Below are 16,592 nucleotides of genomic sequence, written 5' to 3'. Positions count from 1 at the left end.
AATCTTGGTGTTCTAAAGAAATTAATGCATTCCCCCAAAATAAGATCTGGTAGGAATTTGGAGCTGAGAAAGACAGTGATTTTTTTTTAAACTATTATTTCAACAGAAACCCTTGTGTTATTATAGATAAATGAAAACATTTCCTTTATTTTAATCTTCATGATTAAAATTAAGATCATGAGTTCCTTTTTCTCCATGCTACATCTCAAAATGCCTTTCTTCTACTTTGTTATTCTTTTTATTATTATTGTTATAGCTTTTTATTTACAAGACATGTGCATAGGTAATTTTTCAGCATTGACAATTGTAAAACCTTTTGTTCCATACTGTTATTCTTTCACTATGTTTCTGATGAGGAGGTATTCCTTTTTCCCAAGGAGAAGGTACTTGTAACCTTGATCACATGTCCTCCAGGAGATTGATCCCCATACTCATTTCTCTTCTCTTTAATCATCATTCTCACTCTGCTACCTATAAATATGCCCCGAATTCCCCATCCTTTAAAATCTTTCACTTGATGTAAATTGTTAGCACTAATATCTGTCTGCCCAGGTTACATGTACCTTTGGAATCTAATGCTTATTGTGCAACAAGAAAATGGTATTTACACACATGTATTGTATCTAGGTTATATTGTAACACATGTAAAATGTATGGGACTGCCTGTCATGGGGGAAGGGAATAGAGGGAGGGGGGGGATAATTTGGAAAAATGAATACAAGGGATAATATTATAAAAAATATATAATAAAAAAAATCTTTCACTTGACGCTATCATTCCTTCAGTTCATTATTGTCTCCTCCCTTTCATATCCAAATTCCTTGAAAAAACTAAGTTTGATGCCTTTGTTTCCTCTATTTTCATTCACTTCTCAATCCTTTATAATCTGACTTCTAGCACAGATCATCACTCAACTGAAATAGCTTAATCCCAAATTAGGATGATTTTTTAATTGCCAACCCTCATCTTCTAAGCTATAGATCCACACCACTACCTACTGAACATTTCAAATTGGGTTTCCTATAGGCACTACAAGCTCATCCTATTCAAAACAGCTTCCCCCATTCCCCCCACAAAAAATCTATGCCTCTTCTTCATTTCTCTGTATGTATCTAGGTCACCATCATCATCCATAGATGACCAATTAGTCAAGATTGCAATTTTGGAGTAATCCCTGACTCTTTGCCCTTCCTTAACCCAATTTTATTCCTTGACCTCCATGTCTAATTGGTTGCTAGGTCTTGTCTACTACATCATTACAGCATTTGTCCCATTTGTTATCTCCATATCCATACACCAGACATTTTTCACCTCTTGATAGCTCTATTCAAGTAATCTCCTAATTGGTTTTTTCTGCCTGAAATGTCTTCTTTCTTCAAGTCATTCTCCATATAGCTCATTCATAGAAAGCACAGAAGTTTTTTTCCCTTATGATGAAATATAAACTCCTTTGTATGGCTTTTAAAAGGCCTTCATAGCCTGGTTCTAGCCTACATTTCCAAGATTGCACATCTTTCGCCATGTGCCAGTCAAATCGATCTCCTTGCTCTTTTTCATACATTTCAATCCATCCCCTTTGCACAAAAATTTCCCCCTTTACCTTTGACATTTGGAATCCCTATCTTCATTCAAAGCTCAGCTCAAATGCACCTTCTACAGGAGCCTGCCTTTGTTCCCCTTCTATCTCTCTCCCCTCATTTCTCTCAATATATTTTGTATTTAGTTATTCATGTTTATAATGCTATTTCATTCAATAGAATTAAGCTTCTGGAGGGCAAGAACTATTGCATTTTTATTTTTGTATCTCATTGACTAGCACATAGTAGATGTTAGATGTTTGTTTATATATATATATATATATATATATACACACATACACACACACACACACACACACTCTCTCTCACACAAAGTTCATCATTTATTCTCTTTCTAGAGGTAGAACACATTGGGTGTCCTTTGGTCTTACATCATTATCTTGATCACAGGAGCCAAGTCTTTCATAGTTGATTATCCTTAAAATATTGCTATTATTGTATACAAATTTCTTCTAGTTCTGCTTATTTCACTTTGGTAGGTGTTTAATAAATGTTTTTTGAGCAAGTGAATGTATCTGTATTATAACTTATAGTCTAACTTTATTTCAAAACCAAATCTTGGACTTATCTTGAGAAAATTAACCTTTAAAAGGCAACTGACAACCAGTTACCAATAGCTGACCCTTTAGCAGACTAGAAACCTCTATAAAAATTAAAATCTTGGGTTTAGAATATTAGAATTGAAAGGGACCTTAGATATCATATAGTAAAGCACCTTTATTTTGTAAATGAAGAAATATTCTGAAAGAGATTATCACATTATAGAATCTTAAAGTTATAAAGGACTCAAGCCATGGAGCCCTACCTGTGGCTGAACATTCAAATCAATCAGCATTTCTCAAATATTTACTATGTGCCAGGTGTTGTAGGCATCCTCTCTGTCTGTTGCTCAGCAAGTGTTCATCTAGTCATTTCTTTTTTTTTTTTTATTTCTTTTTTATTTTTTATAATATTATCCCTTGTATTCATTTTTCCAAATTATCCCCCCCTCCCTCTATTCCCTCCCCCCGATGACAGGCAATCCCATACATTTTACATGTGTTACAATATAGTCATCTAGTCATTTCTTGAAGATCTCTGGTGAGACAGAACTTTTTAATTCCTAAGGTAGCCCATTCTTTTAGATAGCATTAATCCTTAGAAAATTCTTCCTTACATCAAACCTTAATCAGCCTTACAACTTCCAACCAATGCTCCTAGTTCTGTTCTCTGCATTCAAGCAAATCAAGCCTGATTTCTCTTCTAGATGATAACTTTTAAAAACCAAAAGTCCTTCCTCAGTCTTTTTCTTCTAGAGGATAAACTCTCCATTTCCTTTAACTATTTCATATATGACATGATCTTGAGGTTTGTCATTATTCTGGTGGTACTTTTTTGGATTCTTTGCTACTTATAAATGATGTTCCTGAATTGTGGCATCAGAACTGCACATAGTACTTATATAAGATCCAACTGGAATGGAACATAGTGGGATTATTACTTCAGTATTCCTGAATGCTATGCCTTTCTTTGGATAGTTTAAGATCACATTAACTTTGGTTTCCATAATGTATTGTAGATGAATTCATCCAAGTTATCTGCTCTTTTCCAAGCCAACTTTTTATGTCATAATTTGACCATTCTATATTTGTGAAATTGATTTTTTTTGTACCCAAATTTTATCCTTTATTTTGGCTCTATTCTTCTTGACCAGGAGCTCTTACTTATTTTTGTGTCATGGTTCCCTTTGGAAATGTGGTAAACTCTTTGGATGCCTTCTCAGAATGATTTTTTAAAAATTAACTTTATAATTATAACATTTTTTGACAGTACATATGCAGGGATAATTTTTTACAACATTATCCCTAGCACTCCCTTTTGTTCCGAATTTTCCCCTCCTTCCCAACACCCCCTCCTTTAGATGTCAGGCATTCCCATACATATTAAATATGTTATAGTATATCCTAGATACAATATATGTGTGCAGAACCGATTTTTTTGTTGTTGTTGTTGCAAAGGAAGAATTGGATTCAGAAGATAAAAATAACCTGGGAAGAAAAACAAAAATGCAAACAGTTTACACTCATTTCCCAGTGTTCCTTCTCTGGGTGTAGCTGATTCTATCATCAATCAATTGGATCTTAGTTAGATCTTCACTTTGTTGAAGATCTCCACTTCCATCAGAATACATCCTCATACAGTATTGTTGTTGAAGTGTATAATGATCTCCTGGTTCTGCTCATTTCACTCAGCATCAGTTCATGTTAAGTCTCTTCAAGCTTCTCTGTATTCATCCTGCTGGTCATTTCTTACAGAACAATAATATTCCATTACACAGAATAATGTTTTTAAATAATCAAAGACAATCCCATATTTCCAATAGAGATGAGTAAAAATAAAGATCTAAGTTCATGGATATTCTGAAATCTATCAATGAATGTCCTTTTTTAAAAAAAAAGAATGGGACAAAATTTGCTTTTATTCAATCTTGGAAGACTACTATCTACCACCATCTTTCAAAGATCATGAGATCATACAGGTTGGAAGGAATTCTAGAGGTCATCTAGTCCAATCGTTTCACATTATAGTAACTAAGCATATTGCCCAAGATCATACAGGGAATAAGTGGCAGAACTAGGATTTGAACCCCACTTCTTTTGAACCCTGATCTTTTAACTCTTAATTTAACACTTTTTGTCCTTTATCACTTGGTCTCCTTTTTATATGACTCATAACTCCAAGGTTACCCCTTTTATTAGATGGGTTTAGGAAACAAATACTAGACTGGAGAAAAAGAAAGAAACTGAGTGCACTTGGAATTGGGTGGAGGCAGAGTTCCCCTGGTCTACAGAAATAATTTCCCTTCTAGGAAAACAGCTTGATATTTGTTCTTATATAGTCATGGGAGAGAACATCAATCAGCCATAAATCAGACACTCCTGAGGTATGCTCATTAAGCTGAAAGCTGGAAGCTGCAATCCTTTTATGTAACTAGGACTCTAAAAGGTCAGCAAATTAAGGCCTGCAGGCCAAATGTGGCCACCTGTTTTTTGGTATGGTCTGCTAGTTAAGAATGGTACTTGTTTCATTTGTCCTAAGAAATTCTCCTTTCTTTTCCTTTATCCTTCTCTTCTCCTCAGTATTGCCTAAAATGCCTTTTTAAAAATTGTTTTTGTTTTTCTCAACAGCTTTATTTTATTCTTAACTTTAGCTCACCTCTCACTTCTAATATAATCTCGCCATACATTTGTATTCATTATTAGTTTATATGTCATTTTAAAGTTCAGATTAGTAGATGAATTCATTGTCCATCCCTATAAGTCTACTTAGATAGCTACCCCATACTTTCTCATTTGAATTCCTTTTTTGTCTTAAGGTGTCATTTTTGAATATTTCTCATTTCTTCAACAGCAAGGTCACATGCCCTTTTGGTTTTATCCATGTTCTGAATTTTTATGATATATGCTAATGAAAAAATGCATTATAATTTGACATAAAATCGTGCATTTTGTATTATGCTTCTGAGAAGGAGAATATAATGCCTGAGTTAAATCTTAAGCTTGAGGATTAGTAAATTAAGACACCTCAGGAAGACATTTCTTAACAAATACTGGCCTGTTCTCCATAGATCGGTATAGTTCTGGGTGTGGGTCTCAAATGATAAGGGCCACGTTCTGGCTGTTCTTAATTTAGAATTACTCTACTCTCTACATTACCATTACTCTACGCCTCTAATTACATGTTTAATTTAAGGGATTAACACTATTTTGGGATGGTTTTAGGGCCATCTTAATAAAACTCCCCAATTCTATTAGGTTTGTGACTAATCTGACTCTCTGTAGGTTTCCTGAACTGGTGTTGATCCAGGCTTATGCTGGATGTCTCCTACTGGATTTCCTTATAATTTGTACTGGGTTAGAATTAGAATGATCTTCAGGAGGAATAGGTAAGAAGGATTCTCCTGGGATAATTGTCCTGTGACATTTGCCTCTTGATGTCATTGAGAAGTTATTTAAATCTTTAAATTTTGTCCTAATTAGAAGTTATCAGTTGTTTATTACTCTATATGCTGGAGTTGTTTTGGTCTAAAATACCTTTTTTTTTCTTCATCCTGCATACTGGTTATTCAGAGACTTAAATTAGACTTAATTATGCCAGCAAACTGAACAAATTAGTGTACTTTAGGTTACAGAGAGGCCTTTTGCAAATTAGCTAAATGTATTAAAAAGGATTTTCATTTAACAGCAATTTATGAGAGCTAACATGTAGTTCAGCTTTTTAGTTTTTAAAGATGTTCTTAGAAACCTGAAGTGATCTACTTTTATCAAGAAGTGGTCTATGTTGAGAATGATATAATGCCAGTTCTTTTTAAAGAAGTAATTATACTCAGCATTCCAGCTGGAATCATTGTCTCTGATTCTTTTTCGTTTGAGAGATAATAATGGATCTGGGGAGGGGACAAAGAAATTGGAAAAAAATAGTGTCATTGCATTTTAAACAATTTTGAAAACAAGATTCTTTTTTTATTTTGCTAACATTACCTTTGTCATCTGACTGTCACACTGATAGTTACCTGGGTACAGGTGGAGGACAGTTATCAAAAGGAGGCTGAGAATATGCTGTTTTAATTTAATTTATATGGTATCACTCCTGACCAGGCTGACTTGTGGATTTTTAGAAAAAGAAACATAACAAAAATAAGACTACAGGGAACAAATGAAAACAAAGAGAATCATTAAATTGAATATGGGCAGAAAGATGACAGTTTTGTTGTAGTTTAATTTTTAAAAGTGTCATCAGCTCATCTAAAAACCATTTATTTACCTGCCTACTGTGTAAATGTACTGATGTATCTGGAGTGGCTCATGATATGTTTTGACAATTATAGTTCAAAATTATCTCATAAAATTTGACATAAAAACATTCTGAAAACTGCTTTTAAAAACACCTTTTTTTTTGTCTTATAACTCATTGTGGAAGATGTGATTTGTGTATGCAAGTGTTTTTTTTAGTGAATTCTAAGTGAATTTCAGTGTGATTAGTACTTTTCTAAATATTAAGTTGTCTAAACTCACAGAAAGGAAAACATTGAACACTAGTGTGATTGCAATAAATGAAGTCTTTTTATGAAATATAGAAAGCTTCCAAATTCTCACATTATCAACTGCTTAATGTCATTTATTCTGATTAAGTATTTTGTTTATATAAGCAGAATATATGTTAACTTTAATAGGAGCTGAAGATGCTAGCCATTTGCACCAAAAAAGTTCTGTTTTCCAGCCAAAATATAAATTAATTATGCAAACCTTCAGTAAGTGCCATATGGTATTTAGTAAGTGTATAGAATCCAGACCAGAATGAGCATGTTACTTATATATCTGCCAACAAAAAAAAAAAGTATAAATAAGCAAAATTAGTGAGTTTTCAGCTCTGATCTAGACTGTTGCTCTTTATCAGTCTGAGAGATGATTTATTTCATTATTTAAGGTTTTCTAAATACTTGTTTGGTAATTTAATAAAAGAGAACTCTTTTCTATGGCATTAAAGTAGGTTAAAAGTTATAGATCTCTAAGAAAAAGTACTAAGTACTTACAACAACAAAAATTGTTGGACAACAAATAATGGAAATTTATATATTTTTTCCTTTCTCCCAGTATTTTTACTCAAAAAATGAGAGTGAGCATGGGGAAGAAGTATTTGAGTTCTATACATTTTAATAGTGAGATAACATGCAAATAACTATGTACATGCAAGATATATACATTGCAAGTAGAAGATAATTTCTGAGGGATGGCACTGGCTGCAGTGGAGGGGCAATTTCAGTTGAGTAATAAGATTGGAAGAGAGATTGCAGAGGGTATAACAATGAGGAGTGAAGAAGAAGAGAATGAAAGGAAAAGAAGTGGAAGTATATGCATTGATTGTAGATTGCTTCCTCTAAGAAAGGGAGGAAACGCAATATATAGTATAATACCTAATAGAAATGGTTAAATCAAGTGAAACTTTTTTAAGGACTGGGAAAGCCTGGGCATGTTTGTAAACAGTTGGGAAGATGGCCGTAGATAGGTATAATTGAAGATTAGAGAAAGAGGGAATAATTAAAAAGGGAAATCTTGTAGAGGAGTCAGAAGAGGATAGAATCACTTGTGTGTGTTAAAAGGTTTGCTTTGGCCAGGAAAAAGATCATCTCTTCATGGGAAATGGTGGCAAAGGAGATTAGTTGGGGGAAGACAATCAAGTGATATAAGAAGAATAATAGGGGAAAAGTATGAAGGGAAATACTCATTTGAGAAGAGTAAGCATGGGAGGCTTGAGAAAGGATAAAAGGGTTTAGAATAGCTACTGTGATGAGTGAGATAGGTAATGGATTTAGGAAGTGTAAAAGGATTGCTTTGTTTCAGTAAGGACCTCATTAAGATTTTGAAAAAAAAATTTTGTAATGGATCAAATTACCCTGGTTTATGATTTTGTACAACTTGCTTCAGTAGTATGTGAATAGAAATGAAGGAGGTAGAGTGATAGGAATAATTCAAGGATGGGGTTTGATAAGATATGATTGGCAATAGAATGAAAGGGCAAGGGATTCAAGAATACAATCTTGTGTGGAGTTGAATGAACATTACTTACCAAGATGTTTAGATAAGGAAGGAAAGAAAGTTTAGACATGGCAAAGGTGCAGGTTTGCAAAAGAACTGAGGGGTAGAAAGACTGTCATGATAAAGAATAGGGTTGGGGTTCATAAGGTTTAGGGAATGATAGAATGATAAAATATTAGAATTAAATAAAGCAAAGTATTAACATGGAAGTGGAATATTTATAGATATGGGCATGATTATCTTCATGTATAGTTATGGCAGAATCAGTTATGAAAATTGTGAAGTTTGAGGAATTAGGGTGTGGAAGAGGTGCATAAGATTAACAAAGTTATCCCCATGGCTGTATTTATTACAGCCTTGCATGATATTAATAATATACATGAGAAGCCCCTGCTAGAACCTTTAAGAATACAGTTTACTGAGCCAAATGCTTTTTAAAATAAACGCACAATTGACATAATTGGATTTTGTATTATTTATAACTTTCAGTCCATTTGACTATGAAATTCTGGTTTGCAATAGAAAAGTCAACTGTGAAAACCAACCTATGTCTCTCTCATGTTTTCATCAGTTATCTCTTTTAATATAAAGACAGATTGTTCTCATAAGGACTATATAGAGATGAAAAAGTAAGTATTTTACCTTTTTTGTTGTTGTTCAAGGCTCTTGGATTTTCAAAAAATATAGCCATAATATCTGTCGAGATATTTTAATCATTTCATTGCCAACAGTTATTCCCTTAGTTACTGATGGTAGTTCTTACCATTATAGTTATGACAGATTTACCTCTAATAATGAATAGCCATTGCTTTATTCTTGTTTTTAGTTAAAATTCTTCTCTTATAGGGTTATGGAAACATCCTTCTATTTGAATTCTTTTTTCAATTTTTTTACATAATTAGGTATTATGATTTATCAGATTTTTCTTTCTTTCTTTCTTTCTTTTTATTTATTTAGAATTTTCCCCCACAGTATATATGCATGAGTAATTTTTTTATAATATTATCCCTTGTATTCATTTTTCCAAATTACCTCCCCCTTCCCTCTACTCCCTCCCCCCGATGACAGGCAATCCCATACATTTTACATGTGTTACAATATAACCTAGATACAATATATGTGTGTAAATATAATTTTCTTGTTGCACATTAAGTATTAGATTCCGAAGGTATAAGTAACCTGGGTAGATAGACAGTAGTGCTAACAATTTACATTCACTTCCCAGTGTTCCTTCTCTGGGTATAGTTATTTCTGTCCATCATTGATCAACTGGAAGTGAGTTGGATCTTCTTTATGTTGAAGATATCCACTTCCATCAGAATACATCCTCATACAACATTGAAGTGTACAGTGATCTTCTGGTTCTATTCATTTCACTCAGCATCAGTTGATGTAAGTCTCTCCAAGCCTCTCTGTATTTCTCCTGCTTGTCATTTCTTACAGAGCAATAATATTCCATAACCTTCATCTACCATAATTTACCCAACCATTCTCCAATTGATGGACATCCATCCGTCTTCCAGTTTCTAGCCACAACAAAAAGAGCTGCCACAAACATTTTGGTACATACAGGTCCCATTCCCCTCCTCAGTATTTCTTTGGGATATAAGCCCAATAACAGCAATGCTGGGTCAAAGGGTATGCACAGTTTGATAACTTTTTGGGCATAGTTCCAAATTGCTCTCCAGAATGGTTGGATTCTTTCACAACTCCACCAACAATGCATCAGTGTCCCAGTTTTCCCACATCCCCTCCAACATTCATCATTATTTGTTCCTGTCATCTTAGCCAATCTGATGGTGTGTAGTGGTATCTCAGAGTTGTCTTAATTTGCATTTCTCTGATCAGTAGTGATTTGGAACACTCATATGAGTGGATATAGTTTCAATTTCATCATATCAGATTTTTCTTCATGAATTGATATGATTTTTGTTACTGGCTTTTCCCATTATTGAACCATCCTTAGATTTTTGGTGTAAATATTTCTTAAGAAATATATTAAATAATTTATTTAACATTTTTGCATTAATATTCATTAATTTTATTGATGTTCTGGTAGTTTTCTTTTTTCTGCTGTCTCTTTTTAAGCTTGAGAGGATAAAGCTAGACCATCATTCATATAGAAAAGACCTGAGGATTTTCATGGTTTTGTGAATTCAGTATAAATTAGAAAAGTAACATAGTTGAGGCTTATTTCATCTTGGGCAAGATTAATCTCAACAAAATTCCCATAAGACTTGAAATCACATCCCTTATGTACACTATTCTGATCAAACAAAACCTGGGTTATTTGTTGTCCTCAGTCCTGGGTTTCACATTTGAGAGAACAATGTTTCCAACCTGGAATGTGTCCATAAGATCATGACTGGGATTTTGCAGTGTTTTTATTTCATGATTTATTGACAGAAATGAGATTATTTAGTTAGAAGACACATGTTATCTATCATCAAGTATCTGAAAAACTTTTAAGAAAGAGGCATTAGCATTGTTGGTGGAGTTGTGAAAGAATCCAGCCATTCTGGAGAGCAATCTGGAACTATGCCCAAAAAGTTATCAAACTGTGCATACCCTTTGACCCAGCAGTGCTACTACTGGGCTTATATCCCAAAGAAATACTAAAGAGGGGAAAGGGACCTGTATGTGCCAAAATGTTTGTGGCAGCCCTTTTTGTAGTGGCTAGAAACTGGAAGATGAATGGATGTCCATCAATTGGAGAATGGTTGGGTAAATTATGGCATATAAATGTTATGGAATATTATTGCTCTGTAAGAAATGACCAGCAGGAGGAATACAGAGAGGCTTGGAGAGACTTAGATCAACTGATGCTGAGTGAAATGAACAGAACTAGGAGATCACTGTACACTTCAACGATACTGTATGAAGATATATTCTGATGGAAGTGGAAATCTTCAACATAAAGAAGATCCAACTCACTTCCAATTGATCAATGATGGACAGAAATAATTACACTCAGAGAAGGAACACTGGGAAGTGAATGTAAACTGTTAGCACTACTGTCTTTCTACCCAGGTTACTTATACCTTCGGAATCCAATTCTTAACGTGCAACAAGAAAATTGGATTTACACACATATATTGTATCTAGGTTGTACTGTAACACATTTAATATGTATAGGATTGCCTGTCATCAAGGGGAGGGAGTAAAGGGAGGAAGGGGAAAATTTGAAAAAATGAATACAAGGGATAATTATAAAAAAAATTACTCATGCATATGTACTGTCAAAAATTTATAGTTATAAAATTAATAATTAAAAAAAATAAAAATGTCATCAAGTTCCATGATACTATGGAGACATACCAAAAAAAAAAAAAAAAAGAAAAGAAAAAAAAATAGGCATTAGATTTGTTTTGCTTAGTCTCATGGGGAAAACTACGTCATAGAGACTCAGATTCCAGTTCATTGTAACTTTCTTTTGAGAATTGTCCAGGAATAGAATGGATTGTCCCTGGAGATTGTGAGTTCCCTATTACTAGAAGCCTTCAAGTCTACAGAACTAATTCTTGGAGATGGTGATAGGATTTCTACTGAAGTATGTGTTAGTCTAAGTATCTTGGAGGTTCTCTCTAATTTGAGATTCTGATTTAAGTTGGGGAATCAAGAGAGAATTGTTGACATCATCTCTAATCTGAGATTTGTTTGCATTGTTTCTGATGAAAGTACTGATAATTCTATATTTTTATTCTAAGTTTTTCCCCCCTCTGCTTAATGATATTTTTTCAGTGTTATCAGAATGCTTTTTAATTTTGCTTTTTGTCTTTTTGGCAATTTTGAATCTTGTGGGTATTATTGGCAAATACCTTTCTTTTTGGTGTTTTCATTGCTACTTTATTGGGAATTATGAGGGTGACTTTCTGCTTGACTATCTGCCTGGACTCTGTTGTGCCTTAGTATCTTCAAAATATACTACAATTTTGAAAACTCTTACAAATATAAATCATCATTTTATTTAGAATCTGTATGTTTAGTTTAAGGAATTTTTATGTTATGCTTCAAAATAATAAATGGCATACAACTATAATAATGTATGTTAGGACATTCAAGAAAAAAAGAAAAAAAAAGTAAACAAATCAGGAAATGGAACTTTTAAGCTCTGTTCCTGATTGTGTCATTGTACTCTTTATAAGTTAGGGCTAATTTGTATTGCCTGGCACTTAATGCTTTATCAAATATTCTATTAGGTACACAATTCTATAAATCTTATTTTTAAAAAATTGTGAAGGTTCATGAATTAATTACTTTAAGATTGGCCAACTAAAAATGTTTTGTAGGGAAGTATTATTTTGAAGGATTTCTTTCTTTCTTTTTTTTTTTTTTTTTCCCCCACTGAGGCAATTGGGGTTAGGTGATTTGCCCAGAGTTACACAGCTTTGAAGTGCTAGATTTTTGGTGTAAATATTTCTTAAGAAATATATTACATGATCTGATGCTGAGTGAAAAGAGCAAAATCAGGAGATCACTATACACTTCAACAACGATATTGTATGAAGATATATTCTAATGGAAGTGGATATCTTCAACATAGAGAAGATCCAATTTCGTTCCAATAGATCAGTGATGAACAGAAACAGCTACACCCAGAGAAGGAACACTAGGAAAGGGGTGTAAAATGTTTGCACTATTGTGTTTCTACCCAGGTTACTTATATCTTCGGAATCCAATTCTTACCGAGCAACAAGAAATTTGGTTTTACACACATATATTGTATCTAGGACATACTGTAACACATTTAATATATATGGGATTGCCTGTCATCTAGAGAAGGGAGTAGAGGGAGGAAGGGGAAAATTTGAATACAAGGGATGATGTTGTAAAAAAAAAAATTATCCATGCATATGTGTACTGTCAAAAAAAATAATTATAAAATTAATAAAGTATCAAAAAAAGAAATATATTAAATAATTTATTTAGCATTTTTGCATCAATATTCATTAATCTATTGATGTTCTGGTAGTTTTCTTTTTTTTGCTGTCTCTTTTTAAGCTTGAGAGGACAAAGCTTGAGATTAAGCAAAGATTGAGAGATCAGATTTGAACTCAGGTCCTCCATGACTTCAGGACTGATGTTGTCTCCACTGTACCATCTAGCTGCCCCATATTTTGAAGGATTTCGAATGAACAATATTAGGTAGTTAAATGATATTAGATTTAATTTAAAAAATTTTCTATTTGAAGGTGTTTTTAAATCACTTAAGAACACAATTTTGTTTTCCTGGGAACTTTGGAAATAAATCAATTATACAGTGTATTGAAGAAATTATAATAAAACAATAAGATGAAAAAAACTTACAGGTTTTGGCCAGAAAGTAAAGATGTTTTCTTTTGAGATTTGAAAATGTATAGTCTGTGGTGCAAAGAAATAAAGGAAGGCTATCCAACTGGCAGAAACAAGTAGCAAACAAAGTAGTCGTTTCTGAGCGCAAATGGTAGTGAGGTAGAGGGGAAACAAGGAGTAAATGCAAAATTTTGAAGAAAGCAAAGAGGAACAGAGAGAGAATGAAGTTTGTAAAGTAAGTTGGAAGAAGTCCACGGATTTGTAAAACAAACAAACAAAAACAAAGAGCTAGATCTCTAAATGAACAGTGTTTCAAGATTGCTCAGCAAGAATGCTAAATGTTGTGAAGTTCATGATAAATAGTATTCCATTCTCTTCTTCTCCTCCGGACCCATTATTCAAGTTATCTCTGCTCTAAGGCTCCAAAGAGAGGCTTTTCAGTACTAAGGCTGACTGAGGTTGTCATTCCTTCAGTACATTATCCAGAGTTAATTTTGGATAGAGTTTGATTGAAGGTCTATTCTGGAAAAGTTTTCAAATATTCCTTCTTTTCCAAATAGTACATGTATTAGATCTCATGGAGCTGTACTGGATCATTAGAGCGTAGATTTAGAAGATATCTTAGCAACCATTGAGGTCAATCCCTTTCATTCTATGAATGAAGAAACTGAGGCACAGAGAGATTGTTACTTGCCTAGCATGACATAACTAGTAAGTGCCTGAGACCTGATTTAAACCTAAGACTTCCTGACTCCAAATCCATTGCCTGATTATCTACATCCACAATCTATCATGCTGGAGCTGAAGGCTGAAATAACATTTGTTCCATATCTTACCTTAATGCTTTTACTTCATTTATGTGTTTAGTACTTATTGAATCCCTCTGCTTAGTTCATGTTTATGGTTTGGGCTTAATGCCATAATGGTAAGGGGAGGGGAGGGGGAGAGATTATATATAGAAGGAGAAAATCACTTAATTTTAAAAATATTTAAAATTTTTTAAAAAAATATTTTCTTTGTATGGAAAACAATTCAAATAATCATTTGTGCCTGGCTCATGTGCCTAATAAATGCTTGTTGAATTGAATTAATACAAGATTTAGGAATTCACTTTTTACCCCAGTAGCATACTATTTAGCATTATGGTATAAAGGGAAAAGGGCTCAACTGGGAGTCAGGAAATAACTTAAGTTAGACGCTGAGTCTGACACGTAAAAACTGTATGACAAACGGCAAATCATTTACTATTTCCTGAGCCTCAGTTTCCTCATCTGTTAGATTGGAATACTCATACCTATGATGCTTAGGCAAGGCTATTGTGAGAATTAAATAAGGTAAAGTATGAAATTACTTGAAACAAGCCTCAAAATGCTATATAAATGGAAGATGATCCTATAATTTTTAACCTAGAGAACAAACTCTTATTTAACAGAGTATGTGTAATTTGATTTTTTTGTGATTCAGGTTATTAAAAATATCATTTAATTATAATTCGGTGATGTCAGAAATTATTGAATTATACAGAACTATTTGTTTTTATACTAATTGGTTGTGTATTACTATATATTTTGATGGGTCTGCTTTTTGTAGTTTTTTACTGCCGGATAAATTTCTCATTTCTACTTTTTTCTACCACTTGTATACTCTCAATTTTTAATTTACTGTTTACTATTTTTAATCTGCTGCTAAAGAAACCATATCACCAAGCTTTTTAGAAATATGGATAAAGAAAAGATAGAGAATTCTGAATTAATACCTGATGAAAATGTCTCCCACAAGTAAACTGCATTAGCATTAGTATATATGGAGTTTTGACATCTGCTTTGACTGCCTCTTTGTAAATTAACAGCTTTCTAGTTCTTGGCTATGCTTGGGATGGCTGGACTAGCCATAATGAATGATCTCTGAAAAAGTGAAATGTTATTTGTTTTTGTCTTAATTTTTAAAAAAGAGAGAAACTTCTCTAGAGAAATTCTTCTGTACAAACTTTTATTTTATCCTAGATCATCTCCACAGAAGGAATAGCTTAATACATAAAGTAAATAACTCTAGGCAGTTAGGGATGGTAATCTCCAAGCTTCACAAAGAGTAATTGACTGACATTTTTCCTTTAGAGAAACTCAGCTTTTTTGCCCTATAATTACACACATATAGATAAAAACTGATACCTTTATTGTATCCATGATTAACATAATTTGTAGTTAATAAGATTAATAAATGCTTTATTTATGTCACCATTAAAGGTAATTTTAGCCAGAGTGCCTGGCCTATAGAAAATGTTTGATATGTGCTTGTTGCAATGTTGCCAATTGGAAATTTTAGTATTAAACACTAAAAGGAGGGGGGGAAATTATAATATTAGAGAACAGAGCAATTTCATCAACATCTATTTTGCCAATTTTTAAATAATAGTAATAATGTAAAATACAAAAAAAAAAAAAAGATACCTAGCATTTATTTGGTGCTTTAAGGTTTGTAGAGTGTTTTACAAGTTATTATCTCATTTTATCTTTTCAGCAATCTTGGGAGGTAGGGGCTCTTACTAGTTTTGGATACTGAGTCAGGCAGAGAGTAAGGGCTTACACAGCTAGTAAATGTTAGAGGTTAGATTTGGATTCAGATCTTAACTATTTCTGTGTCTAATTTTCTATCTATTTTGCCATCTTGGCCCTTCTAATATTTTTAATTTTTTGAATATAATACTATACTTAATCTTGTATTTATCATGGTTAAAGACATTTTTATATTATTATGTAATCATATATGCTTTAATTACAGGATTAGAGATTTGAAATTTTGTTCTTAATTTGCAGGTTTTTGCAAAGAGAAAACCTCCAAAAGGCCTCTACATCTATGGAGATGTAGGTAAGTGTGATGAGATTCAATTAAATATGTATAAATTTATGTGATTCAGAGCAAATGCTATGATATTTCACTAGTGTTAACTTTAATCTTTTACCATCACTCTGAATTACTGAGGCAAATGAAAACAACTCTGAGATCCACCTCTCTCCTTTAATACTGAGGAAGATGACAAAAAACAAAAACAGTTATTGAGGTGGGTGGGCAGGCTCACATTAATGTGCTGTTAATAGACCTTCAAGTTGGTCTAGTGGCTCTAGCCCTT

General features: G+C 33.1%; 1 protein-coding gene across 2 annotated transcripts in view; it reads left to right on the top strand.

Annotated features, from left to right (window-relative positions):
* Nucleotides 1-16,592, top strand: part of AFG1L (AFG1 like ATPase) — a 190,045-nt gene that overhangs the window by 19,734 nt on the left and 153,719 nt on the right. For both annotated transcript variants that reach the window (XM_074310146.1, XM_074310145.1), the window contains exon 3: nt 16,279-16,330. In XM_074310146.1, coding sequence (XP_074166247.1) covers nt 16,279-16,330 — 52 coding nt within the window. The remainder of the gene's footprint in view (nt 1-16,278; nt 16,331-16,592) is intronic.

This window comes from Sminthopsis crassicaudata, chromosome 4 (assembly GCF_048593235.1).
Source record: "Sminthopsis crassicaudata isolate SCR6 chromosome 4, ASM4859323v1, whole genome shotgun sequence".
NCBI classification, from domain to species: domain Eukaryota; kingdom Metazoa; phylum Chordata; class Mammalia; order Dasyuromorphia; family Dasyuridae; genus Sminthopsis; species Sminthopsis crassicaudata.
This window is presented reverse-complemented; position numbering and strand designations above follow the sequence as displayed.